Source organism: Puma concolor, chromosome B4 (genome assembly GCF_028749965.1).
Source record: "Puma concolor isolate L17-30 chromosome B4, mPumCon1.1.hap2, whole genome shotgun sequence".
Lineage (NCBI taxonomy): Eukaryota > Metazoa > Chordata > Mammalia > Carnivora > Felidae > Puma > Puma concolor.
The window spans coordinates 9115359-9141932 of record NC_141673.1 but is presented as its reverse complement, the minus strand read 5'-3'; the positions used below and the strand labels follow the sequence as shown (position 1 = coordinate 9141932).

Genomic DNA, 26574 nt, shown 5'->3' with positions numbered 1-26574 from the left:
CATGCAGGGGCGGGGGATGGGGGCTCCCTGGGCATCCCTAGTCCAGGCCATTCCTGTGCTGACACCAGGTTGGCCAAAAACTCATGTAGCCTGGGGTGCTCACATCTGGAGGGGGCATCAGTAGGCCTCCTGGAGGAGGAGGCCTTTGTGCTGGATTTTGGAGGCTATGGAGATAGTATTCCAGTAGGTGAAGCAGGGGTTGTGAGGAGGTGGAGGCTGGTCCAGGCGGAGGGAGCAGCCTGAGGGAAGGCCTCGGGGGCAGAAGCTGGGGGCATCAGGCAATGTGTGTCCAAATGGCTGGAGGTCCAGGCTTAGAGCTTTGAACCGGTGTTTGGAAGGCCTTGAGTGCCAGGGCAAGATGGATGGCCTTTATCCTGTGGTGCCATGTGCTCAGGGGAGGCAACTCTGAGTGGGCACCTGAACAGACCTGAAGTCACCACCTGTTGTGTGGCCCGAGAAGAGAGATGTCTGCTCCTCATGGCCATCCTAGTCCCCATGTGTGTCTGGGCCCTCTGGGGCAAGGGGCACACTGACACTCATGTGGCACCCTGCCCACCCTGCCCAGGTTTCGAGTCCTGTGTCAGACCATCATTGCCCACAAGCTCTTCGACTATGTGGTCCTGGCCTTCATCTTTCTCAACTGCATCACCATTGCCCTGGAGAGGCCCCAGATCGAGGCCGGCAGCACCGTGAGTGGGCGAAGCCTTCGGGCAGGGCGAGGGACAAAGCGGAAGGGCAGGCCGCCAGGGCCTGCTATGGGACACTGTGAGGGGCTGAGGGGGCTAGGAGAGCTCAGCCAGGCCCCACACCAGGCACCGTGGAGGGAGGTGTGGTGGGAGCTTGCCGCTGGAGATGGGACGCCTCCTGAGACCCAGGTAGCAGCAGGGTGCCCCTTGGCTGAAGGCAAGAGGCCGACCAGGGGGCTGAGCAGTTTGGAGAGCCCCCGGGCCCACAATATCTCCCTTCTTTCAGGAACGTATCTTCCTCACTGTGTCGAACTACATCTTCACAGCCATCTTCGTGGGCGAGATGACGCTGAAGGTAGCCCCCAGCTTCACCGGGGACCCTCTCCCACCCCCAGCGTGGGGGCCCTTGGCTCTGGGCAAACCCCTTAGAAAGCTTGTCACTCACCTGTCCCTCGGCCACATTCCACAGAGGGTGTGGGAGGCCCACCCCCGCTAGGTGCCAGGCCCTAGGTTGGGCTCCAGGGACCCGGAGTGGGTCACTCTCCAGGAGCTCATATCCTGAGGGAAAGGCGAATGCAGGGGAACATTTACAGTGTCACCGAGATACTTGCTGGAGGTGTGGGGTGCAGGGGAAGGATCCCTTTCCGGATGCTGCCCACAGCACTTGGCTTTGAATCGAATTGGGTTTGCCAGATATGCGGCGAGTAGGCAATGGGGTGGCTCGCCGGGCCTGTGTTTCAGGGGGGCAGCGGGGTACCTGACCCCTGCCAGACCATCCGCCCAGCCCTCTGCCTGTCTGCGTCCTGACCCCTCACTGAGGCTGGCTACACCGCCCCGCCCCCCAGTCGCGAAGTCGGGCTGACTCCGCCCATCGCCCCGCCCCCAGGTTGTCTCGCTGGGCCTGTACTTTGGCGAGCAGGCATACTTGCGTAGTAGCTGGAACGTGCTGGATGGCTTTCTGGTCTTCGTGTCAATCATTGACATAGTGGTGTCTGTGGCCTCAGCCGGGGGAGCCAAGATCCTAGGGGTCCTTCGAGTCCTGCGGCTCCTGCGCACCCTACGGCCCCTGCGGTGAGGATGTGCCCGTGGATGGGGGAATCCCTGCACGTTCCGGTGAAGCGCCCGGGGTCTAAGTGGACCTCTCACCCTAGCCCTCCTTACCCACTCATTCCTCTGATAGCACGTGCCAGATTAGCAGGGACAGGGACCAGGCCGTTGAAGCTGTTCCTGGGGGTGGAGTCTGGAAACCCTAGCGGGAGAGGGGTGCTGAAGAGGCAGGGCTGAAGGTGGCCCCCAGGACTGCTACCCACTTTCTGAGTGTCCCTGGGTGGCTCACTGCCATTTCTGGCCCTCAGTCTCCAGATGATGGTGTGGTGTGGACCCCAGGGGGACAGGGGTAGGGCATAGTGCCTTCCTGTGCATATAGATCTGGGGTCTGAGGTTCTCTACCCTGGTGACTCTGGGCACAGTGGGTGCTGTCTCCAGACATGGCTGTGGGCTCATGGTGCCTCTGCCCCTTTCTGCCTCCAGTGTCATCAGCCGAGCGCCTGGTCTGAAGCTGGTGGTGGAGACGCTCATCTCTTCCCTCAAGCCCATTGGCAACATCGTCCTCATCTGCTGTGCCTTCTTCATCATCTTTGGCATCCTGGGGGTGCAGGTGAGGGGTGCTCAGGCTGGGCAGGCGCTGGGGTGAAGTTCGTGGTTGGGGAAGGGGCTCCATATTCCTGCTCAACTCTCCCGACCTTGTGTTGACCAGCCTGGGGGCTCAGGCGGCCCTGGTAGAGCATCCCCGTCCCTGCCGGTGGTGAGCTCTCAGTCCAGGGAGGGAGGCAGACACAGACCTAAACATCTGAGTGCAAAGAAGCCTGGGTAAATGGGATCACAGGGGTCCAAGCTACACAGAAACATAGGGCTGCTGGGAGCAAGAGGAAAAGCATCCAGAAGGCAGTGGCCTTGGCATTGGGCCTTGAAGGAAAAGTGATCCCGCAGATCATGGTGGGTGGAAGGTATTTCGGGGGAGGGTAGGCATATGCGTGGAGGTGAGCTCAGGAGCTCTGGCTGGCATAGAGACATGAGCCAGATGGTGGGCTGGGCCAAGGTGGGAAAGACCTGGAACAGCAGCTGAGGAGCTGGGGCCAGTTTCTCTGGGGCAGAGACTTTGGAGAGTCTCGGACACAGGCAGGGCCTTGAGCTAACTCGGATTTTGGCTTGGAGCTCAGGAGGAGGACGGGACCTTAGGGCTGGACAGGGAGGAGGAGTGAGGCAGATTGTAAAAGTGTGTGACAGGGGAACGGCCAGAATGACCTGGGCCCTCTGGGGTCTGAGCTGCTGCTGAGACCTTCCTCTTCCTTGCGCCGAGGCCCCCAGGCTCCTCACCTGGTCCTGGGTTTGGGGCTGTGGCTGCAGAGGATTTCCGGGCACAGGTGTGCTTTGGGGTTGCTAAGAGATCTGTAACAGCCACCTGGGCAGGAGGGGTGTGGTGTGGACTCCATGTGGACAGTGACACCGCCCCTTCCAGGCAGAGCGCCTGGGTCCCTAGAGAGGGTCCCTTTACTTCTGTCTCTCACCCTTGGGGATACGCAGACAACTTTCTCCTGTTGAGTGTCTGCCCGCATCCCCGGGACTGAAGTGAGGTCTGAGAAAGAGCCCAGAAGTCAGACAGACCAGGGTGGGAACCTTGGCTCTGCTACTTTCTAAACCTCCTAGGACTTTGGGGAAATTACCTAACACTGCTGGGCCTCAGTCTGCACATCTGTGAGATGGGCTGAGAGTAGCCCTCCCTCGTGTTGGGGGACTCGGTGAGGTGGTGTGGTCGGGTGCCTGGCCCACGTCGTGCACAGAGGGAGTGACCCTGCGGGACAGGTTCCTCTTCTGATTTGCAGCCCCCTGACCCCCACTCCGGGAGCTTCGGCAGACCCATCACTAACCCTGTGGTCCTCCCCCCCCCGCCCCAGCTCTTCAAGGGCAAGTTCTACCACTGTCTGGGTGTGGACACCCGCAACATCACCAACCGCTCTGACTGCGTGGCTGCCAACTACCGCTGGGTCCACCACAAGTACAACTTTGACAACCTGGGCCAGGTGAGTGCCACCTGCGTAACCCCTGCCCTGACCCGCCCCTCCAGTGGGTGGGGGTGCCGGCTCTTCAGTGCCAGCGGCCCTGGAATCATAGATCGGGCTCTGGTCCTGCTCTGCCAGGACCGACCCTGTGCCTTCTCCTTTCCAGGCCTCAGTTTTCTCTTCTGCAAAATGGGTGGGGGGTGGAACTCACCTCACAGGTAGCATGAAGCTTAGAGATCCTGAGTGCAGAGTGTCCCGGAAGTCCCTGGCGCTTAGTAGGTGCCTCAGTGGACATTGGTTTCTGGCCCCCACCCCCGACCCAGGGGACCCGGACAAGAGTTTTAGAGACAGCCAGACCTGGATGTAAGTCTCAGCTCTGTGCCTCTTATTGTGGGTGTAGGCTCTCTGAGCCTCAGTTTCCTCATCTGTAAAATGGGAATGTGATGGCCTACCAGGCAGGCAGTGGTGACAAAGTGTAGCAAAGCCCCTGGCCCGGGGTCAGGGCAGAGGGGGGGGGTTCCTCTTCCGGCACCCATCTACTTTGCTCTCCACCTCAGTGGGCTGGCAGGCCCCCTGCCCAATTCCTGCCTTGCCCTTTGTCTCCTCTCCTGGGGGCCTGCCAGGCTTGACCCATTGGGTAGTGCCCAGCTGAGAACCTCCACCTGGCTGCCTCCAAAGAACCTCATGCTTCCCCCCACAATTTACTGTTTCTTGAGGGCCCACCCAGGTGGCTAGGGATGATCAGCAGACCTGGCGGGTCACACAAGGAGGAAGCAGGATCGAGGTCTTTGTGACCCAGGGGACCCTCTGGCTGGCCGGATGCCTTTGAAACTCTCCCCTCACGTGACGAGGGATCCCTCTCCACCTGCCCCCTGGGAGGGGCCGTGGGGCCACTGAGAAGCAGTGAGTGGGCAGGGAAAGAGGGTCAGGAACTGGGACACAGGAGCTCCCCCGATCCCCTCCAGATTTCCCAGAAGCAGTCAGTGCCTTTCAAGTTGTTAACAACTCAATGGTTGATAAAACAGAGGTTTTAAAATCCAGGAAGCCAAGGGAAGGCCTGTGAGGGCATTTTATGAGGTTGTCCGTGACTCCCTGACCTCAGCGCCAGGCCCCGGCCCGCTCCCATGGAGCATCCCTAGTCCTTTCCCACTCTGGGCATGCTCGATGCCAGGCTGAAGCCCCTGGACCTGGAAGTAAGGTGTTCTCAGCGTGCAGAGCCATTGGGGGGAGTCACAGCATGGCCCAGAGCCTTCGACTCCTTGCTGGCCCGTCACCGGCTGTGTGCCCTCAGGCAGGTTCCAGCGTCTGTGGGTCAGTGTCCTCATCTGGGGGAAGTGACAACCGGTCTGTGATTCTCAGTTCCAGGCTCTGCACTTCAGGCCTCTGTGATCCAAGAGCTCACGGGAACACTTGCCCCTTGGCCTGTGAGGGCTTCACGCGTCTCCCGGGCAAGGAGGGCTCCCTGTGTGTCCCTTGCTCTGACCTCTTCCCGGGCCTGAGCCCTTTCCAGGCAGCTCTCTGCCATTCCCACCTGGCGGGAAGAGGATGAGTTTGTGCCCGGGTGGATGGGAAGGGGCCAGCGCAGGGTGGGAGACCCACTCCCCAGCCCTGGGGCCTGGACTGCAACAAATGAACGAGTGTTCTGGAAGCACGGGGGATCTTCAGCGGCAGGGTGTGCGACCTCTGGTCAAGCCCTCTGGTCAAGACCTGGTGGTCTGGTATCAGCGCACTTGGGCTTTGCACGAATGGCACTGGTACCGTCCAGCTCAGGAAACCTTTACTGAGCACCTACTGTGTGTGAGGCGCTGTGCTGTTGCTCTGGGACCCGCCCGCAGTCCTGTGGAGGGGACACGAGCCTGCTTTGGCCTGCCGTCCGTGCAGGAGCCTTGGCTGGTGTCTCCTGGGCATTGCTTCCATTTAAAGTCTCACGTTAGTGGGGGTAATTACTGCCATTTATAGACAAGGAAGCCGGGGCCCAGAGAAGTTGAAGAACTTGCCCCAAGTCACCCAGCCAGTGAGTGGCAGAGCTTGGGCTGTGCCCCGGCCTCCCGTTTCCAGGTGTTGGAGGCAAGCTTGGGGTGATGGCGGCAGGGGGCCCTCGTGTTTGCGAGGAACCTTGCAGTGTAAAATCCCAGCTGCCCCTCCCAGCAGACCTGGCAGGCAGGCACTTAAGTATTAGTGGCGTTCTGTGGGTGGGGAAAAGGGCACATGAGTTTTCTTGAATTAATTTCAGAACTGAACCCAGGACTCCTGGTCTAGCCCTCATTCACCCGCACCAGTGCCTGCCGGGTAGACGGCAGGCACATAGTAGATCCTCAGGAAGGGTTTGTTGGCATCCTCGGGGAAGGCCTCTTTGTCTCTGTGCCTCCTGGAGGATGGGGCAGGAGCCGCCTGAGCTGTCTGCACCTACCCCCCCATGCCCTCCCCTTTCCGTGTCTTCCAGGCCCTGATGTCCCTCTTTGTCCTGGCCTCCAAGGATGGCTGGGTGAACATCATGTACAACGGACTGGATGCTGTCGCTGTGGACCAGCAGGTGCGTGTGGGCTAGGGCCGGGGGCGGTGGGGGGAGAGGGATGCGGTGTCTTTGGGGCCCAGCTGTCTGAAACTGGAATCGGCAGAACCCACGGCCCCGCCGCGGCCCAGCCCACACCATCCTCGCCCGGGTCATCCACCCTCAGGCTGCTCTTGGGCAGCGGAAGTCATTGTTCCGTTTGCTTCAGCAAATCCCCCTGCCGTGCAAGGGTAGCGCTCCCAGCCGGCTTGTGCGCGGAGGGTCAGGGCCTTGTGCGGGTAGAACCAAGGGCAGGAGGAGGAAGAGGGGGGCTGTAGCAGCAGGCAGGGTCAGGCCTGAGGCGTGTTTGGGGAACTGAGCGTCGTCGAGGGCAGGAGGTGGTGGAGGGTGTAAGTAGGGCAGCGAGGTCGGGAGGCCCCCCTGCGCGAGCCAGGGCAGGGGCCGGAGTTTCGCCCGAGGCCAGTGGGAGTCCGTGAGGGTGTCGGAGCCAGGGTCTGCTTGCGGGGGCTTCCCGAGCCTCTGCAAAGCGCCGCGCCCTGCGCCCTGCGCCGCCCCATCGCCTGCCTCAGCCCCGTCTGCTCCCCGCAGCCGGTGCCCAACCACAACCCCTGGATGCTGCTCTACTTCATCTCCTTCCTGCTCATCGTCAGCTTCTTCGTGCTCAACATGTTCGTGGGCGTCGTGGTGGAGAACTTCCACAAGTGCCGGCAGCACCAGGAGGCCGAGGAGGCGCGGCGGCGCGAGGAGAAGCGGCTGCGGCGCCTGGAGAAGAAGCGCCGGAGTGAGTGGGTGGCCGCACAGGGCGGGCCGGCCCGGGCCCAGGCCTCCTCCGCCTGCGCCCCTGGTCCCTCCGGTGCGGCGGCCGAGGCCTGGGTCTCACCCTGGGAGCAGGAAGGGAACAGAGGGTAGACTCTGTGCCCCTGGCCCTGCCCCTTCTTTCCGCATCCGCCTGTTTGGGTGACCCCGCCCCCTGTCGGTGTCCACCCGGAGTCCACCGGCGACTCCCCAGTGGCTCAGCCCAGCAGAGGGCAAAGGCCCGGACGCCTAGCCCTGAGCTGTGGGACCCCCTGCAGCAGCAGACCCGGGGCCCTTGTGTGCCCCGTGGGCATGTTTGGGGTAGATAGGGACGGTCACTGTCCCGCCCTCCTCGCTGCCTTCCCCTACCTCCTATCCCTTTGCCTTGCGGCCCCCTGGCTGGGCGGAGGAGACCTGAGTCTGACTCTCAAGTCCCAGGGTGTTCTCACGTCTCTGCCCTTGCTTCCTCCCTCCTCTTTGCTGTTCCCTCTTGTGCTCTGTTTCCCTACCTGGGCCCCAACCCTCTGTGGTCTGTGCCACTCCCCCCCCCCCCCCCGCAGAGGCCCAGCGTCTGCCCTACTATGCCACCTATTGTCCCACCCGGCTGCTCATCCACTCCATGTGTACCAGCCACTACCTGGACATCTTCATCACCTTCATCATCTGCCTCAATGTGGTCACCATGTCCCTGGAGCACTACAACCAGCCCACGGTGAGCCCCAGCCCCAGCCCCAGCCCCAGCCTGAGGTCACATGGGAGGGTTGGGTCCTCAGTAGGACCCAGGGCCACGGTGAGGCAGAAGGGTCTGAGCAGCACCCCCATTCGGGGCCCTGTGCCCAGGGCGCTCATGGCCTGGTGGGACAAATGAGAGAAAAGGAAATGTCACTTGTTCCTGGGGAGCGGGGAGGTGACATTTGGGCCCTGCCTTGAACATGGGTACCAGTGACAGTGGTGTATTGAGTGTGTCTGCAAAACACACTACAAACATGAACTTTAATGCTCACAGCGGCCCAAGATGGGGGAGGGGCCTTTCTCTCTTTCATCTCATTTTATAGATGAAGAAACTGAGGCTCAGAAAAAAATGCTACCCAAATAACTCAGCCTGTAAGTAGTAGAGCCAGGATTAGAACTTAGGTTTGCATTCAGGGCCTACTCTGTGGCCTCCACTACTACATGGGCATATGGAGCCTGGGGGAGGGGCCTTCCAGGTGGCAGGACCATCGGAGGCAAACACTGGCATGGGAGAGGTTGCCCAGTTCCCAACTAGTTACCAGCAGTGTTTGTGAGGGCCACATGAGGAGCACGTAAGGGCAAGTGCATTTTAAAAGCCTCACCTTACCGGAGCTGGAGGAATGAAGGGTGAAGCGGAACTTCCATGTGAGAAATTCATATCTTACTTTAAATGACAGGAAAGGTATATTTATAAGTGCAGGGGAAAGGAAGGCAGCCATTGGCAGAATGAAGAGCAATTGTAGAACTTCCAAATTAACATGAAGAAATAGAATAATAATACCAAGTATTTCTTATGGGCCCAGCACTGGACTATTACCTCATTTAATTTGCACGGTAACTTTTTGAGGTAGGTACTATTATCATCCCTCGTTTGCAGATTTGGAACCTAAATCCCAGAAAGATCAAGTGACTTGTCCAAGGTCACATAGTAAATAGGTAATATGTGCCAGGCCAGGATTCATATCTAAGCAATCTGGTTCTTAACCATGACCCTTAACCATTATCTCATACTGTCTCCAAAGAGGGGTAGTTAGACCAGACCAGCAGAAATCAGAAAGAAGAAACAGCAATGTAAAATAAATAGTCCACATTAATTAAAGTGGAGGGAATAAAAGGAGATATATAAACCATTTCACTAAATGTGAGTGGACTAAATTCTCTCCTTAAAAGGCAGAGACTTTATTTTTAAGTTAATTGATTTATTTTGAGAAAGAAGCACGAGTGGGGGAGGGGCAGAGAGAGAGAGAGCCAGAATCCCAAGCTGGTTCCGTCCGAGCTGTCAGTACATGGAGCCTGACTTGGGGCTCGATCTCACAAACTGCGAGATTATGACCTGAGCCGAAATCAAGAGTCCGATGTTTAACCACCTGAGCCACCCAGGTGCCCCAAGGCAGAGAGGCTTTCTGAGTGGAAGAAGGTAGTGGCAGATCATGGGGTTTGGATCATGCTTCTCTTTGCCCCCTCCCCCTGCCCCCCATAGTCCCTGGAGACAGCCCTCAAGTATTGCAACTACATGTTCACCACTGTGTTTGTGCTGGAGGCTGTGCTGAAGCTGGTGGCGTTTGGGCTGAGGCGCTTCTTCAAGGACCGGTGAGTGGCTTGGCTGGGCCGGGGTGGCAGCACTGAGTAGGCTGCAGGATGGGGGAGCAGTCCTGACCCCTGGGGAAGCCTGGAGCAGCCAGAGGAGGGGAACCAATCAGTGTCTGGGCACTGATGGCCGGCGGCCCCCGGGTGCTGCCTACAGCCCTGAACAGGAAGCGATTATGGTTCTTCCTGATGGTTGCAGGACGTTCTCCCAAGTCTCTTCGGCTCATCTCTCATGGGTTCTCCGCAACCTACAGGCAGAGCAGGGCATACCTCACACTAGTCCTTCTTTTCAGAGGGAACAAATGAGGTTCATAGAAGTTGATGGGTTAGCCCAAGGCCGCACGGAGGAGGCATCTGGCTCAGGATTGAGATCTAGAAGTCACAGCTCATTCCTCCTCCCCGGCAGGAGGCCAGAGCTGTTTATTTAGCCTGGTCAGCCTCTGGCTTGAGGGATTGGAGGTTGTGGGGGGCAGAGAGGGAGCCAGACCCAGTGGGGTCTGGTGGGGCTAGTAGGGAGGGTGGCCACACATCCCCGTGGGCCACAGCAGGAGGGTGGAGAGCTGGGAAGTTCCTCCTCCCAACCCAGGCATTTCTAAACCAGAGTGCCCCTCACCCTGCCTCCCACTCCTGCCTTCCTCTGCCCGGCTGAGCAGGTGGAACCAGCTGGACCTGGCCATTGTGCTGCTGTCGGTCATGGGCATCACGCTGGAGGAGATTGAGATCAACGCGGCACTGCCCATCAACCCCACCATCATCCGCATCATGCGGGTTCTGCGCATCGCTCGGGGTGAGGGGCGAGGGTGATGGGGTGGGGATGGGTGGGGGCAGGCTGGGACTCCCAGGAGTTGGTTGGGGACAGGCAGGGGGTGGGGCGTGGGTGGGTAATGGGCTGCGGAGCAGGGAGAAGAACGGCAGCCAGGGGGAGCACACACCAGACACACACTTGCCCCCGTGTGTACACGTGCATCCTTGTCCACAGACCGCTCACTGCACCCGCACCTCCTCATAACACCGTGACCCGTGCAGACCAGTCTCAGGCTGGGATGAAAGGAACCCGGGGCAGCTGGGAAGATTCCGGGATGCAGTTCTAGTTCCTCGTGGGCATGTGTCCAGCACTGGCTGGGACCCCCAGGCCTCTATGCTTCTTAAAACCCTGGCTTCCCCCGGCGGCCCCCGCACCTCACCCCAAGGCTGTCCCTCCACTTCTTTCAAGAACCTCCTGCCTCAGCCCTGGCCCAGGTGCCTCTTGCTTTTCCACCTGCCACAGCTTGTGGCCTCCAGGGTCCGAGGTGAGGAGGGGCGCAGAGAAATTCAGCACCTCACACCGGAGCCCTCTTTAGCCAGAGGGAGGGGAGAAATGTGGGCGCCCATTGGTTGCTTTTATCTCACCTTGGTGAATTTCGTGCTCGCTGACACACTTTGTTCCCACTGCGCGTGCCCTCCTTCTCCTGGGACGTTTTCACACCGACGTCCACGCCTTGTGCCCACGTGTCTTTGTGCACCCCTCGTTCAGCGGCACGCACGTTCTTCCAGCGTGGCGTCACAGAGCCGTCCCCTTTGCTCACGTGCGCCTCCACTTTTCACTTTGCTGACTCATTTACACACGTACACACGTGCACACGCACATCGCCACTGGCCGGGGCTGAGTGGGCCGGGCTGGGTCTCGCCCGCAGTGCTGAAGCTGTTGAAGATGGCCACGGGGATGCGGGCCCTGCTGGACACCGTGGTGCAAGCTCTGCCCCAGGTAAGAGCCACTCCTCCTGGCAGCCCGCCTGGCTCTCACTGGTGTCACTCCGGCCTCCACTTCCTTCTCCTCCAACCCGCCCGGAGCCCTGGCAGAATCCTGTCTCCTGAGAGGCAGTGTGAGGCAGGGGCTGTGGGAGATGGAAAGGTCCCTTCTGCCCCTGTCTTCCTGACTTCAGGTGCTCGCCAAGGCCTGCTCTGTTCTTGGCGCTGAGCTGGGCTCTCAGGAGCCATATTTTGCCTTCGGGAGTGGGAAGGACAGACTACTGGGAAGGACAGATGCCGCAGGGCAATGTAGAGAGGCCTACAAAGTGGTGGGAGAGAGGGATGGGGGTCCTGATGCTCCCTGGGGGAAGTCAGGGAAGGCGTCAGGGGACTTTAAGCTTGACCTTATAGAGTGGCTTGGCAGAAGGAGGTGGGTGATGTGAATGGGGGGGGGTTCAGATAGGACATGTTTGGGGGGGACATCGTGAGGCCTTGACCTGGGTGGAAACCCTAGGATGGAGGCAAGTACCCCCACCCGCATCCCATTGCTCAGTGGAAGGGAGAGAGGATCAGGGCCACAGAGGGTGCAGTTTTCATTCTCCTGGGAATTCTGCAGTCCCAGTCGTCCCCTCCCCCCCCCCCCCCCCCCCCCCATCCCTCCCCTCAGGGTGACCTGCTCTGAGGTGAGCCTCAGGCACATTCATTTATTCACTGTGACTCATCTAGTCTTCAGGAATTTTAGGCATTTTAAAGGGCACGAATAATGCGCGATAAAAATGAGGGTGAAAGATTAGCCACCCTGGGAAGGTGGAGGAAGAGCTGGCTGTCTCAGGGACCTGGGCTGTGGGTGCTAGCGAGTTCCATTCTCGTTTGGTGTGAGCATCCCAGCAGCCTGCTTACAAAGGGACAGCCGCACGGGTCGTCGCGTCGGGTCAGGCTGGAAAGCAAGCGGGGCGTGCACTCAAAGAGACGTGGTTTTTCTTGACAGGAAATGTCTTCAGAGGGGGTTGGCACATGGGAGGTGGGGGTGAGCTGGGCTTGGTGGGGGGTGTGCAGACAGGAGGTGGGTTGGAGCCCAGACTCAAGCCACCTTGCCTCTTATCAAGGCCTAGTCCTCTGTGAGACCAGGGGCACGCGACTTAACTCCTCACGTCTCGGTTTCTTTGCCTGTGAAGTGGGAATAATAACAGGGCTTATCTCGAGGGGTGTTGTGTGAAACAATCAATTAAAGCTCATCAAGCAGGGCTCAGGACTTGGGTTATAGGAGGCGCCCTGTAAGATTCCCTAGGGATGGGGGTGGGGAGCGTGAGGCCCCAGCCTCCCTGGCTTCCTTATGCCTTCCTCATGCCTTCCTCCTCCGCCTTTCCGATGCCCTGACCCCTAGGCAATCCTGAGCTTGGACAGGGCACACGGAGATGCCCAGGAGGACCCAGCTTCAAGTAGGAAACATAATAGTCATTAGAATTACATCAGCACCTTAATCCCCCATAATCTGTTAGCTGACCTTTCCTCCTCCATTCTATATAAAGTGGTATGAAAGTGACACTTCCCGCCAAGCCCCGCCCGATGCAGAGGGAGGCGGCAACAAGGCAGGCTTCTCAGAGGAGGTGACTTGTGACCTGGGCTTTGAGGGGTGGGGCAGAGGCATTTACCAGGCAAAGGCAGAGGGACGGTTCTCCCTGCAGAGGGAACAGACTGTGCAAATGGCATCTGATTTCTGTGTGGCTGGAGTCTGGGGTTGGAAGGTTAGGCCGGGAAGGGGCCCACAGGGCTAGGTCACAAAGGGCTTCGATGCCAGGACAGCAAACTTGGACTTCACCCTGTGGGCAGTGGGCATCACGAGAGGTTCTGGACAAGGGAGGCCTCAGGCAGAGCTGCCTTTTAGAAGGTTGCTCTACTGACCGTGAGGCGAGTGGGTTGCAGGAGAGGCTGGGGGCAGGGAGGCCAGTGAGAAGGCTGCCGCAGCCGTGCGAGCACAGGGAGATGCTGGAGGTGGAGGGAGGGCTTGATGGGGAAGGTGACGTCCGTCCTGGTTCAGAAGCGCGGCTCACCTGGGCCTGCGTAGGGAGGGAGGCTGACCCGAGGGCCAGGGCCGTGCCCAGTGCCTTGCTTTGTAGCTGCTTAAGAAGTGCTCATACTGTTAATGAATAGGGCATCTTTTAATTAGTCGGACACAATTGGCAGGATTGTAGAGCAGCTCAGAAGGAAATCCTCCTCTGGAGCAGAGGAACGATAGGAGTTTGTGGCTAACGTGGTTTACCCTGTAGCAGTCGACGCAAACCCCCTTCTGATTCTGTTCGTGCAGGCCTTCTGAGCGCTCTAGGAGGTATTCCATTTCCAGGGCAAGAGTATGTTCAAGCCTTGTCTTAACCATTGGCTGAGTTAAAGGCGGTCTCTGGTGTATGGATAGATTTGAAATAGGTTTGTCATCTGGGACGTTTTGTTCCCACAGGAGCTGTGGGATGGGGGTGGCTGGGTTTTGCAGGAAGCTTCTGGGGCTCACAATCCCGCACGACTCCTGTGTGCACTTCTCTCCACGGCCAGGCCCCGTGCTGGCCTGAGGCGGCAGATGCGACTTAATCCAGCCATGTCCCTGCTCTCAAGGACTTCTCAGACCAGCAGAGGACAGGGACAGGGGTCCCCCGGTTACATGCACACTGTCAGACTGGAGGGATCCAGGAGGGCTTCGGGGAGGAGGCACCCCTGTTGCTGAGACTTCCCTGCCTCCCTCTCTGCCTTCAGGCAGGGGACGGTACCCACCACACACAGGTGTGTGGAGGGGCAGCTGTGAGCCTGCGGTCAGCCTGCTGGGTTTGGATCCCAGTCCTGCCACTTACTAGCTGTGTGACCTTGGGCAAGTCACTTCACCACTCAGTATGACTCTGTCTTCAGAATGGAGTAAAACGTAGCTCACGGATGGTCGTGTGGGGTGAACGAGCCGATGAACGCGAGGCGCTTGAACCAGCCGCCCACGGGAAAGGCTGCACAAGCGTTTTGTTACTATTCTGTGCCCCGTGTGGGACCCGGCCTCCCCCGGGGAGGTCACTGCGGGGTGGCAGACATGGGCACTGGAGCCTGACCCTCAGGCTGGCCCCGCCCCGCCTGCTCTCCCCACAGGTGGGCAACCTGGGCCTTCTCTTCATGCTGCTTTTCTTTATCTACGCCGCCCTCGGCGTGGAGCTCTTCGGGAAGCTGGGTGAGTGACTCCGGAAGCAGACCTGGGCTGGTGGGAGTGGGGGGTGGCGGGGGGCGGAACAGGCCTGGAGGAGGGCCTTGGCAGGGTGGGGAAGCCTGAGACACCCGCAGAGCGTCACATCAGGGTCTCGGTGGTGGGGAGATGCCCCATCCTGAGGTGACCCTCAGCCATCTACACCCTCCCCCGGGGACGGGTAGTAGCTTTTGAGAGATGCTAGCCTGGACCCACCTGCATCCTCCAGGCCTCTGCAGCAGACCCCTGACTTGGAGAGCAGAGCGGGCAGGGCACAGGCCGAGGGCAACATAGTCCATGCCGACCCAGCCCTGCACAGGGCTGGTTTCAGAAAGCGATGCTCCCTTGGGGGCTGGCCCTCACCCCTGTATCCTCTCTCTGAGGACCTGATATATGAGTGGGGGGAGGGGGCGGGGAGCCAGGCTCACCGGAGTCTGAGTGCCAGCTTGTGTGAGCCCTCCCTGAGCCTCAGTTTCTCCATCTGCGGGCTGGGCACGGTCCACACGCGCTTCTGAGGATCGGGGATTCCGAGACGGGGCCGGGAGGCCCGGGTGCAGGGTGGGCCAGGCAGGGGACTCTGCAGTGAGACAGGGCTGACCTCCTCTCTTCTCTCAGTCTGCAATGATGAGAACCCATGCGAGGGCATGAGCCGGCATGCTACCTTCGAGAACTTCGGCATGGCCTTCCTCACACTCTTCCAGGTCTCGACTGGCGATAACTGGAATGGGATCATGAAGGTACCCGTGGGGAGAGAGAAACCAGTCTGGGTTCTGGGAGCAAGGCTCCTGACAGCGCTCGCTCTTGGGACCCCTGCCTGCCCAGCATCCCACTGTATACGAGAGGGGAGTGCCGGGCACAGGGAGGCAGAGGGACCCGCCTGGGGCTCTAAAGCTCAGCGAGGTGGCGATGAGCCCAGGATGCGTTCTGTCAGCTCCTAACTGCCACTCCGGGATTGGTGCTCCGCGTCTAGGGGACACGACTCTGCCCGAGGCCAGGACTTGGGGCCCATAGCCCGGGGCTGGGGCTGCAGGCCTCGCTCCTCCTGGGTCCAGGCCCTGGAGCTGCTCCTCACCTGGCAGAGACTCTCTGGCTGTGGCCCCAGTCTGGCCTGGACTGGGCAGGGAGGGGCTCGTGGAGGGCGGGGATGGGGCCCCAGGTCCTCACCGGCCCCTCACCTGGCGCAGGAGGGAGGGGATGGGGCCCCGGCTCCTCACCGGCCCTCACTGGCCCTCACCCGCCGCAGGACACGCTGCGGGACTGCACCCACGATGAGCGCAGCTGCCTGAGCAGCCTGCAGTTTGTGTCACCGCTGTACTTCGTCAGCTTCGTGCTCACGGCCCAGTTCGTGCTCATCAACGTGGTGGTGGCCGTGCTCATGAAGCACCTGGACGACAGCAACAAGGAGGCCCAGGAGGACGCCGAGATGGACGCCGAGCTGGAGCTCGAGATGGCCCACGGCCTGGGTCCCAGCCCGCGGCCGCCCGCCAGCTCCCCGGGGGCGCCTGGCCGAGGCCCGGGCGGGCCGGGCGGCGGGGGTGACGCCGAGGGCCGCCTGTGCCGGCGCTGCTACTCTCCGGCCCAGGTGGGCAGGGGTGGAGAGGGCGCGAGGGTCACCGAGGGCGGCACTGCGGGGCTGGAGGGGCAGCTGGGCCTCCGAGGCCTCAGGCAGAGACCTCGGTCGTTTGGGCCCCGGCCTGCTCTGCCCCGCCGAAGGGGCGACCCTGTGACGAGGGGGTCGGGCCCACGCCACGGGCGCAGAGAACCGGGAGGGCGGCCGAGCCTCGCCCACCCCACAGTCCCCGGACCCGGCCGATAATCCCGCCTGTCCCCACCCCGTCCCCGTCCGCCTAGGAGAACCTGTGGCTGGACAGCGTCTCTTTAATCATCAAGGACTCCTTGGAGGGGGAGCTGACCATCATTGACAACCTGTCCGGTTCCATCTTCCATCACTACTCCTCGCCGGCCGGCTGCGAGAAGTGTCACCACGACAAGCAAGAGGTGAGGGCAGCCTCGGAGGGAGCTGGCGCCTGGCGGTGGGGGCCAGCCCGAGGGAACAGCCTGGGCCCACTTGGCCAACGCCGGCCAGCTTCGAGGGGCACTGGGTCTGGGGGCAAGTGGGCCAGCTGCAGCATTCGCAGCCCACGGCAACAAGCCCGCCCTTGGGCCCAGCCCAGGCCTGGCACGCTGCCGGTTGTGATGCCATCGTGTTGACCCCCACCCCCTGCCCGGACCGGGCTCCCTGAGCGTGGTGGCATAGCGCCCACGCTCAGCAGGTCTCTGCACCCCAACCACCTGCCCGTGCCTTTCCGGAGGACCGCACCTGCCCCATCCCTGCCCCAGGGACGCACTGAGGCCGCCGCCCCTCCCCACAGGTGCAGCTGGCCGAGACGGAGGCCTTCTCCCTGAACTCAGACAAGTCCTCCTCCATCCTGCTGGGTGATGACCTGAGTCTGGAGGGCCCCACGGCCTGCCCACTCGGCCCCAAAGACAGCAGGGTGAGTGGCCCCGTGGGGCCTCTGCCTGGCCGGCCAGGACACTGCTGCTTCCCAGTGCACCATTTACGCTGCACCTGCTGTGTGGTGGGCCCCCATCTCTGGTGGGTCAGATGAGGGCGGTGGGACTCAGAGAGGTGGAGTGATTTATCTGAAGTCACACAGCAACAGACCCAGCTAGGGCCCCAGTCATGGCAGTCAGTGGCCTCAGCCACTGCTCGTTTCTTTGGATATTTTTTATTTTTATTTATTTATTTTTTACATTTATTTATTTTTGAGAGAGAGAGAGAGAGAGAGAGAGAGCACAAGTGAGGGAGGGGCAGAGAGAGGAGGAGACATAGAATCCAAAGCAGGCTCCGGGCTCCGAGCTGTCAGCACAGAGCCCCATGCAGAGGTCGAACTCACGAACCGGGAGATCATGACCTGAGCCGAAGTCAGACGCTCAACCGACTGAGCCACCCAGGCGCCCCTATTTGGATATTTATTATTCACTTAATGGGAGTTGTTCCAAGCAGGACAAACCCATGGGGCGTAGGGGCTCAAGGCTGCAGAGAACAGAGGGGAGTGGGACCAGATGAAAGTGCCTACTGTGTGTCAGACGCTTACACTCAGGTTTTGTCTCCCGATTCTTGGTATTGGGGATTGGCCCCGTTTCGCGCTTGAGTAAATGGGGGCTCCAAGGAGTGAGGCGGCTTGTGCACCCCACACAGCTGCAACGGCAGAACAGGGAGGCCAGCCCTGGGGCCGGTACCCAGCTTCTGCCCCTGAGATCGGCGGTCCGAGGAGGCCTGGAGAGCCGGGAGGGCCACTGGGTTCATCTTGCAGACTCAGGCAGGAGGGGTCTGCTGCTGGGCTTGTGACCTCGAGGCTGGGATGTAAGAGAATTGTGGAGGGGGAGGGGCACTGCCTGGCCTGAGGTAGGGGTGCAGTGGCCCTGCCCGTGAGAGCTCTTTCCCCTAGGCCCCCAGGGCAGACTGGGTTTGGCACCACTGTCCCCAGGGCCATTGTCCATCAGCTCCACCTTCTAGTTCCCTCCCTCCCTGCGCCCTCCCTCCCCTCCCTCCCTGTGCCCTCCCTCCCCTCCCTAACAGCTGACAACTCCTGCAGCCCCCACAGCCACCCAGCCCCTTCCTGCATCTCCCCACACCCCTGTGCTTCTCCCCTACACAGGATGTCAGGGTCACCATTTCTGGGGCCTGGTTGGCCTTTGGTGGGTGTAGTCTGGTTTTGTTCTGGATTCATAGAGGAAGTCATGGGGGGTCCATCTGCCTTGGAAGGGGGCACTGAGGCAGCTCTAGAGGAGCTTGCTGGGTGGGGTGTCACCTTGCCTGCAGGGCTGAGGAAAGGCCTAGGGAGTGCCGGAAGGACTGCCAGGCAGCTTCCGGGCGCCACAGCCAGGAAGGAGGGTTTACTCTGTCATTTATGGATGTGGAAGCGAAGGGACCTGTCCGAGAGATCGTGCTCACAGGGAGGCCCCGCAGTGCTCCACCTGTCTTCTGATCCCTTCACCAACCTGCACTTGACTTCTACACGGGGCCCAGGTCTGTACCAGGCACTCGGCTACAGAGACAAGGAAGACCCTTGGGGTCTCGAGGTCAAGAAAGGAGTGAGGGAGCAGGAAACTGCATCCTGCTTGGAACACCAGAGAGGGCTTCCTGGAAGTGGGGCCCTTTCACCGGGTTTTAGAAGATGACGATTGTGGGCAGGTGGAAGAGGCGAGGAGAAGGCCATCTCGGGCAGTGAGAGCGGCCCGAGCATTGGGCCATGGAGCAGGGGCGTAAAGGCATCTGGGGCAGGCTCGGCCTCTGTCCCCTTCTCCACCACCCTGACCCGTCTCCCTCCCTTTCCTGTAGGGTGAGCCGGATGCCCCTGAGCCCATGCACGGAGGAGAGGGGGGCGAATGCTTCCTCCCCTTGTCCAACACGGCCGTCTCGTCGGATCCTGAGAACTTCCTGTGGGAGAGGGAGACTGTCCCATCCAACCCCGTCCGGTCCTGGCTGAAACACGAGAGCGGCCGAGGTGAGGGTGGGGGCCCCCACCAGCTCCCCGCGGCCCCAGTCTCCGGCGACTGCTTCAGAGGGGCTGGCTGAGTGCTTTCCTTAGTGTCTTTGCCCAGACTATTACATTGAGTCCAGGAAGAACCGGATGGGTACTTGACAATAAAAGATGGGACTCTCAGGTCTGAGGTAACCATGACAAAAGATCAATAATACAGAGAGGTGAGTTAGCAATTATACCAGAAGCCCAGGAGATTCATGGTGAGCTCCTAGGAGCTGTGGTGAAAAGGGAAACAGGTCACACAAAGCTCTCATTAAACAGAAGGAAAATTATCCAAAATTACGCCAAATTATCATAGCGATTTTCTAGAGCTGAAATTGAGAGGTGTTTGTCCCACAGATCTCACAGAAGGAGATGTTGAACAACAGAAAGCCTCATGGCCTCAGTAGCCCTTTTGTAAAATGTCCTCAAATGTATCCTTCGGCCCTACCTTCAGCATCCTGTGTTTGTGCTTTGAGCTTCTGGCTGGGCTGTGGGCACGAGGAGAGGACCAAGTTCATCTGTTCATCGTTCGGGTTCACCTTCACCTCTAGTCCCCTTGGAGGGTGATGGGAATCTGGTTCCCCAGCACTGGCTGGGGAAGAGGGCAGAGAGAGGAGCTCAGCAGAAGAGAGACTCCCAAGACCCTGGGCCCACCCCAAGTACTTTTCTGGAAGGCCTGGCATGGAGTGCCTTCTGGGAGCTGGGGGTAGAGTGACTTTTCCAAGGACTCTCCCTAAAGCCAACCTTGGTGGTTGAGGTACCAAGACCCCAGACCCCAGGCTTCCTGGACCAGAAGTCAGGGCACAGGACCCAAGAGCCATTCTGATTGAATGAAATCCCATCCCCTTTAGTTAATCATTCATTTGTGTGTTCCTTAAATAATAAGATGATATAGAATAGGAACCCCTTCTCCCCCGGCTGGGGGCATTCAAACTGTCTAGCCATCTTGGCTCTGCCCCAGGTCTGCCCCAGCCCTCCTCTCACCCTCTCCTTGCCCCTCTCCATCCCCAGCAGAGCAGACCAGACAGGTCCAGCAGCATTCCGTCTGCTCTGCCCGTCCAGTGCAGTGCCCACCCTGCCCGCCCTCCCAGAGGGGCCCCCAGGTTTGGCTGGACCCCATGGGGTGTCCAGACCCTCAGAGGGTGGCTGATCATAGCAGGCATCTGCCGTGCACCTGGTCCCGGGCCGGGAGCCCCACAGCTGGCTCTTGCTCTTACAGCCTTCTCTCCATCCCTTCAAGTAGGCCTGTGGTCCCTGTTTCGCAGAGGAAGGGAACCAGGGGTCCTGGGGCCTGGGTCCGCTGGCTCCAAAGGCTTGCTTTTGCGCGTGCCAGGAGTCACAGGGGTTTCGCGGTGGAGACACCAACTCTCAGAGAGGGAGACTTACCCACGGTCTCACAGTCATTTTGTTAGGAAGCCCTCTCTGCCTGCGGGCCTAGAACCCAGCGTCCAGGGACCCACCAGCCTGAGCCCTCTCCCCCTCCTCCTCTCCTCCTTCCCCAGCTGCACCCCCGACTCCCTTCTCCCCGGATGCCTCCAGCCCGCTCCTGCCCATGCCTGCAGAGTTCTTCCACCCTGCTGTGTCCGCCAGCCAGAAAGGGCAGGAGAAGGTGGCTGGCGCTGGGACGCTCCCCAAGATTGCCCTGCAGGGCTCCTGGGCATCCCTGCGGTCGCCGAATGTCAACTGCACCCTCCTCCGGCAGGTATGGGCGCCTCCCCGTCTCCGGGAGCTCTCCTGCTGGGGAACATCTGAGTGTGACCTTGATGTCCAGGTGGAGGTGGAGGGGCAGATCTGGGGGATGGGAGGTCTGGCCTGCGGGACCTCCTGTACAGCATTGGCCAGGGCCACCTCCTGGGCAGGCAGAGGGCACAGAGCGGACAGGCTCTGTGGGTGCCAGGGCTCAGGGAGGAGCAGGAGCTGCCCCGGCTCACACAGTATGACAGCAGCCGAGCCGGGCACGGCGCTGGTCCCACCGCTGACCCCAGCTTTGTGCCAGGCTGTGTGCTAGGCTGGGAGGCTGCACGGTGGACCGCTTAGTTGCTGTGTTGCAGGGGTGCGAGAGGGGGGAATGGGAAGCCAAAATAAATGCATAAAAAGGACAGTCGACTTGAGAGTGATGCATGCTAGAGAGGATGTTGCATCGGGAAGGGGCTCTGCGGGGAGCATTTCCAGGCTCTGGGAAGGCAGTGTGGGGTGAGCTATGTGGGTGTCTGGGGAAGAGATTTCCAGGCAGCAGGGGCTGGGGCTGGGGGGTGGGGTTAGGGACTGGGGGCAGGCAAGGGGGAGATTGGTGGGAAGGAAGGTCCCGGAGGGGTGGGGCGGGGCCCTGAGGCTACAGTGTGACCGATGTGATTGCATTTGAGTAAAATGACCCAGGTTCCCAGCTGAGGACCGGAGGAGCCCGGTGGGGCAGGGAACCCAGTCACCGCCAGTGACCTCCTTGAGGACCACCCAGAAGCGCAGATGGGTGGTGGAGGGGAGAGGCTGTGGGGTCCTGGATGTATTCGGGAGGGAGTTCCTGAGGCTCGGGAGGGGCTGAACGTGCCCGTGTCCCTGGGATGGGCAGGCCGCCGGAGGAGGGGCAGGGCTGGGGGACACTGCGCGGCCCCCAGCCCCTGTTGCCTCCCTGCAGGCCACGGGGAGTGACACGTCGTTGGAGGCCAGCCGCAGCAGCTCGGCCGGCAGCCTGCAGACCACGCTGGAGGACAGCCTGACCCTGAGCGACAGTCCCCGGCGCGCCCTGGGGCCCCCGGCCCCCGCACTGGGCCCGCGGGCCGGCCTGTCGCCCGCCGCCCGCCGCCGCCTCAGCCTGCGGGGCCGGGGCCTGTTCACCCTGCGCGGGCTGCGGGCGCACCAGCGCAGCCACAGCAGCGGCGGCTCCACCAGCCCGGGCTGCACCCACCACGACTCCATGGACCCCTCGGACGAGGAGGGCGCGGGCGGCCGGGGCGGCGCGGGCGGCGGGGGCGCGGGCAGCGAGCACTCGGAGACCCTCAGCAGCCTGTCGCTCACGTCCCTCTTCGGGCCGCCGCCCCCGCTGCCGGGGCTCACGCCCGCCCGCAGGTTCAGCAGCACCAGCAGCCTGGCCGCCGGCCCTGGCCGCCCGCGCGCCCCCTCGCGGCCCCGCGGCCTGGCCCGGAGCCCCTCCTGGGCCGCCGACCACAGCAAGGACGCGCCGGGCCCTGCCCCCTCGCGGCCCGAGCTGCCGCCCGCCCCGGGAGAGCTGCAGCCGGGGGAGGCCGCCAGCAAGAGGAAGAGATGAAGGCTGCAGGGGCCCGGCCGGACGCCCCGTCTCACCTTCTTTTACCTCAGGAGCCAGGGGGGCAGGCAGCAATACTTCGGCCACAAGCTGGGGGTCGCGCAGGGGCCGGCCAGCGCCAGGCCGCCGAGAGGGTGGGCTTGAGCAGGGTCTGGGTTAGCCGCGGCTCGGTGGTGGCCCCAGCCGTGGCCCAGCTGTGGTCCTTCCCGTGCATATACATAATATATATATGCATATATAGAGAGAGAGACAGACATATATATTTATTTATTTTTTTTACTGAGAGCTTATGATTTCCAGAAAGTGCTAAAGTTGGGGGGTGCAGGCCGGCGCCCCGACAGGGCCTTTGCCTGATGCTTAGGACCCAGGCCAAACCTACCCCAGGGCAGATGGGGCTGCTGGCGTGATAACGGCTGAGCTTTCTGGTGTCTCCCCTGGGTTGGGAGTAGTTTGGGAGAGGCTCTCAGGCCTCTGAAGTTCCCATGGCCGGGGAGACAGGCCCAGAAGAAGAGGTGAAATTCAGGGTGCGTTTTTTTTTCCTTTAAAGAAGAAACGCCGCTAAGATCCTCCCCCCACGTATTGGGGTGTCTGTCTTGTTCCTGACTGTCTAGTTGTTGTGAACAGTCTTTTGTAGATGCCCCAGAGCACACTCTTAGTCAACCAGTTAGACGTCTTTCTTTAGGAAAATCAGGGGTGAATAGTTGTAATTTCTTAGCGCAGGGGTGGGGGTGGAGGGCAGCTCCAAGGCTGGGCAGGGGGCTCAGCCAGTGGGCACTTCCAGGGGTGGGGGTCTGCCATGGCTTTGCCCCCAGGAAGGCCGAGGGCAGGCATGGAGGCTGCAGGAGAGAGGAAGGGGAAAGGGTATTAAGCAGGCCATGAGATGCTTGGAGGTCAAGAGTACCTGCCTGGTCTGTGCTGGCCAGGGTGCCCTGCGGGCCCCCTGGGCTCAGACAGTCAGTGACAGTTACTTAACTACTTTTTACCCTCCAGGCAGACCTTGGGTCATGGTCATTCTGAGAGGTCCTGCTCCCCGCTGACCCCCTGAGCAGCTCTGCCCCCCTCCTGTGGAGTTCAGGGAGAAGCAGACCTGATAAGGTTCTAAGCAGGGGCGGGGGCACCTGCCTAGCCTTAGGACCAGCCCCACTCCCCTGTCCCGACCACTTTCCCAGGCTACAGATCAAGGTTCAAATAGCAGTGCTTCCCAAATGGGTTCACAGATGGGTGTTTTTTTCTTTTATTTGAAGAGTTACGCATTTATTTCAGTATTTATTAGGAAATAAACAGCACATTGGACCCACGATTTCCAGACCTTGCTTAGGTCAAGGCAAAGTTTTCAAAAGCGAGTGGATTTAAGGCGACTTTGAAGAAGGACATTGGGAGTGTGGTGGAGGAGGTCGTCTGCAGACAGGCAGAGTCCTGGGGAGGGGGAAGGCTGCAAGTTTGGGGGACACTGCACTTCAGCAATAACCAGGCCCTTCGCCTTTGCGAGATCTCCTCAATGGCTTCTGCTGGGCCCTGCCGAGGGGGCCCCGTTCCCAAACCCTGACCTTAAAGAACTTGCCTTCAGGCCAGGCTGGCGAGTGGTACTGGGCGGTTGGCTGCCTGGATGGGCTCCGGTCCCTCCTGGGCACTTGGGGCCTGGACGCTGCAGCCCAGGGAGGAGGTAATGGGTGGCTTGAGCTTTACGGTCTGTAAAGCGTTTCCCTTCGGAGATGGTGTGGGGGGTGGCGCAGGGTGAGCCCTGGAGCCTCTGGAGCTTTGCCGTCCTCACCCAGAAGTGCAGACGGTGGGCCGCCGTGAGGACGCCAAGGTGATGCCCAAGCAAGGAACCCCCCTCCCAGGATGGCGGCCTCCGGGGTGAGGGGTCGGCCGGGCCCTCCCGCTCAGGGAGCGTGTAGACCCCGGGGGTCTTGCCGCACCTGCTCCTGCCGGCTCCTCGGCTGGTGGGGGAGGCCGGGCCCGCGCCCCAAGCTGCCCGCTCCAGGAGCCTTGTGCCGCCTCCCTTGCCGCGCTGATTGTTTTGTTACAGGGTGCCCCTCCAGGGCAGAAGAGGTCACAGGTAGCTCTGCCTCACCCTCCCTCCCAGCACTGCTCTGGCCCTGAGCGATCGCGGCCAGAGGGGAGACAGCGTGCCTGTCCACATGTTCCTGGACAGGCGTGTGCTGGAACCTGGAAGAGGGACGTGGGACCCGGAAAGGCCGAGTGGAGGACAGACTGGGGTTCGAGGGTTGGCATCCGGTGCTGGTCAGCAGCGTCCAGTTTCTGGGCCCAGGCGTCATCTTTAATCCGCACGGCGGCCCTGAGCCACGTGTGCTGCTGTTCCACACACAGACCGGGGAAGTGGCTTCCCTAGTGTCACCAGGTTAACCTGGTTAACCAGGGTGGCCGGGGGGGGGGGGGGGGGCGTCACGGGAGACGGCGTTTCTTCCTGGAGGGTTCCAGATGCTATTCCCAGGCGCTTGGCTTTGTTCCTGTGAGCTCCTGTGTACAGGAGTTAGGGGATTAGCCGCGATTGCCTGGCTGGGACAAGCCAAAATGGTTAAGGGTTGGCTGGATGGTCCCTCTGCCTTCCTGATCCTGCGATCTGTTCATCACAAAAGCACAAACCCTAAGTCGCACAGATCTGGCCCCGGGGAGAGCGGAGAACTTGGTGCCGGCACCCCAAGCCATCTGCTCGCGGGGCTCTGTGGAGTGGTGGCTGGCGGGAGCCTTGGCACCCCCACAGATGGACCCAAGACCCGAAGGGGCCGTGGCCTGCCGTGGTCAAACCCTCTTCCTGTCCCCTCCCTGGCCGCCTTTGCACCTGGCAGCCCCCTAAAGGATGAAGCGTGCACGGTTTCAGCCCGTTGGCCCGTCCTCCCGCCAGATCCTTTCCCTAGGGCCTTCTGTGTCCAGGGCCACCTCCGGCCCTCTTTGCTGCGCTGTGTAAGGGCTTGGGGTCTTAGAAGCCGCTCTTTAGCCCAGATACACGTACTTTTTTTTTTTTTTGTCTTTGTGCAATAATCAGTGTTCCTGGTGGAGCCTCAGCCTAGCTGCGGCCTGGAGAGGAGGCGGAGGGCGCCTCCTCCAGGAAGCCCTCAGCCTGGCCCTGCCGCTGTGACTATCGCACTCCCAGTCGCTGTACAGTTTCTATGGTGTGAATGAACTTCCCTCCTGTTTGCTGACGGCGCTGGTCCCTGCTGGCCCAGATGGCCCGGGCATAGAGAAACCAAGTGGCAGCTCCCACCGTGTTGTTTTGAATAAAAACCCAGAAGCCTATTTCAGAAATTTTCTACGTGTCTGTGCTGTTCTTTTTGTAGCAGGGTGGGTGTCGAGCTGGGGGGGTTCCCAGGGGTGGGGTGGTGATAGGTTTTCTCCATCATGTTCAAGCTGTGGGGCTTAGGGTGTCTGGGACCTAGAAAAAATGCCCCCATGGAAAGGTCCTCCCATGGCTGAGGTCAACTGGGCTGGGGAGGAGGCGGAGCCTGGCTCTCACGCTCTGATTCCGTAGCTAAGATGCTGGGCCTGTGTGGGAGTAATCTACTCACCTTTGGCACTGTTAACTGAATTCATATTATGGGTCTTATTAGGACTCTCTCGGCTGCAAAGACAAAAACCCAATTCGAACGAGTGTTAAGCATAAAAGGAAGAGCCAGAGAGAGAGAAAAGGAAAAAGGAGAGGAAACAAAAAAATAAGAAGAAACGACTTAGTGGTTCAAGTAGCTAAAAAGCCCAGAGATGGTGTCGGCTTCAGGTATAGTTGGATCAAGGGCTCCAACTATGTTAATAGGACACAGCCTCTCTTCACCTCTTGGATCAGCTTCCTTCTATGTTTGCTCCCCTCCTCCCCTAGTGGCCAGCAGCAGCCCAGGCTTAGGGCCTGTCTACCCATCCCCAGATGAATGACAGCTTCTCTCCCTGACAGTCTGGCAAAGTCCATGGAATCTCATCAGCTGACTTGGGTATGTGCTATGGAGTTGCCATGCTCTGATTGGCCAAGACTGAACTCTGGGATCCAGGGGTGGGGGTGACCCACCTGCCTAGGAGCAGGAAAGGACACACTGCTGTGTACTTGCCGGGAGGAGGGAACACGCCAGGCCTGGGGTGTGGTCCCTGGGATGGGCAACTGTCACAACTGCCCTCCAAGATGAGGCAAGAGGCCCAGAGAAGTCCGGAGACTGGACATCCACAGGCTGAGAGCAGAACAGCCAAGCTGGTGGCGAGAGGGGCTGCCCATCCCCACCAGCCTTGTCTGGGCCTCTTGTCCCCCGCATGTATCCTTTCTCTCCCTGGGGGCATGGCCGGGGCAGGGACATGGGGGCATTGGGTGTGACCTTCAGGGCAGCACCTCCGTCTCTGAGGCCCCACCCACTCTGAAGAATGGGGGTGAGCTAAGGCTACCTTTTGTCCTCTCACCCCGTGTCCCCCGTTTTTGCCTTGTGATCCCTTTCCGGTGGCCGCTGCCGCTCTCGGAGATAATAGCGAAATCTGCCACCG

At 60.6% G+C, this 26574-nt stretch overlaps 1 protein-coding gene across 3 annotated transcripts in view; it reads left to right on the top strand.

The window, feature by feature from the left end:
* The window catches only part of CACNA1I (calcium voltage-gated channel subunit alpha1 I), a 116135-nt gene extending 90767 nt beyond the window's left edge, over positions 1-25368 (top strand). For 2 of the 3 annotated variants that reach the window (XM_086712218.1, XM_086712216.1), the window contains 19 exons: positions 566-689; positions 973-1041; positions 1573-1757; positions 2217-2343; positions 3641-3766; positions 6189-6278; positions 6846-7038; positions 7613-7764; positions 9265-9374; positions 10025-10158; positions 11045-11115; positions 14217-14295; positions 14923-15044; positions 15551-15889; positions 16159-16305; positions 16680-16802; positions 18653-18818; positions 20342-20541; positions 21472-25368. In XM_086712218.1, coding sequence (XP_086568344.1) covers positions 566-689; positions 973-1041; positions 1573-1757; positions 2217-2343; positions 3641-3766; positions 6189-6278; positions 6846-7038; positions 7613-7764; positions 9265-9374; positions 10025-10158; positions 11045-11115; positions 14217-14295; positions 14923-15044; positions 15551-15889; positions 16159-16305; positions 16680-16802; positions 18653-18818; positions 20342-20541; positions 21472-22101 — 3187 coding nt within the window. In that variant the 3' untranslated portion in view covers positions 22102-25368. The remainder of the gene's footprint in view (positions 1-565; positions 690-972; positions 1042-1572; positions 1758-2216; positions 2344-3640; positions 3767-6188; positions 6279-6845; positions 7039-7612; positions 7765-9264; positions 9375-10024; positions 10159-11044; positions 11116-14216; positions 14296-14922; positions 15045-15550; positions 15890-16158; positions 16306-16679; positions 16803-18652; positions 18819-20341; positions 20542-21471) is intronic. The other variant, XM_086712217.1, reaches the window with a different exon arrangement.
* The last annotated feature ends 1206 nt before the right edge of the window (positions 25369-26574 follow it).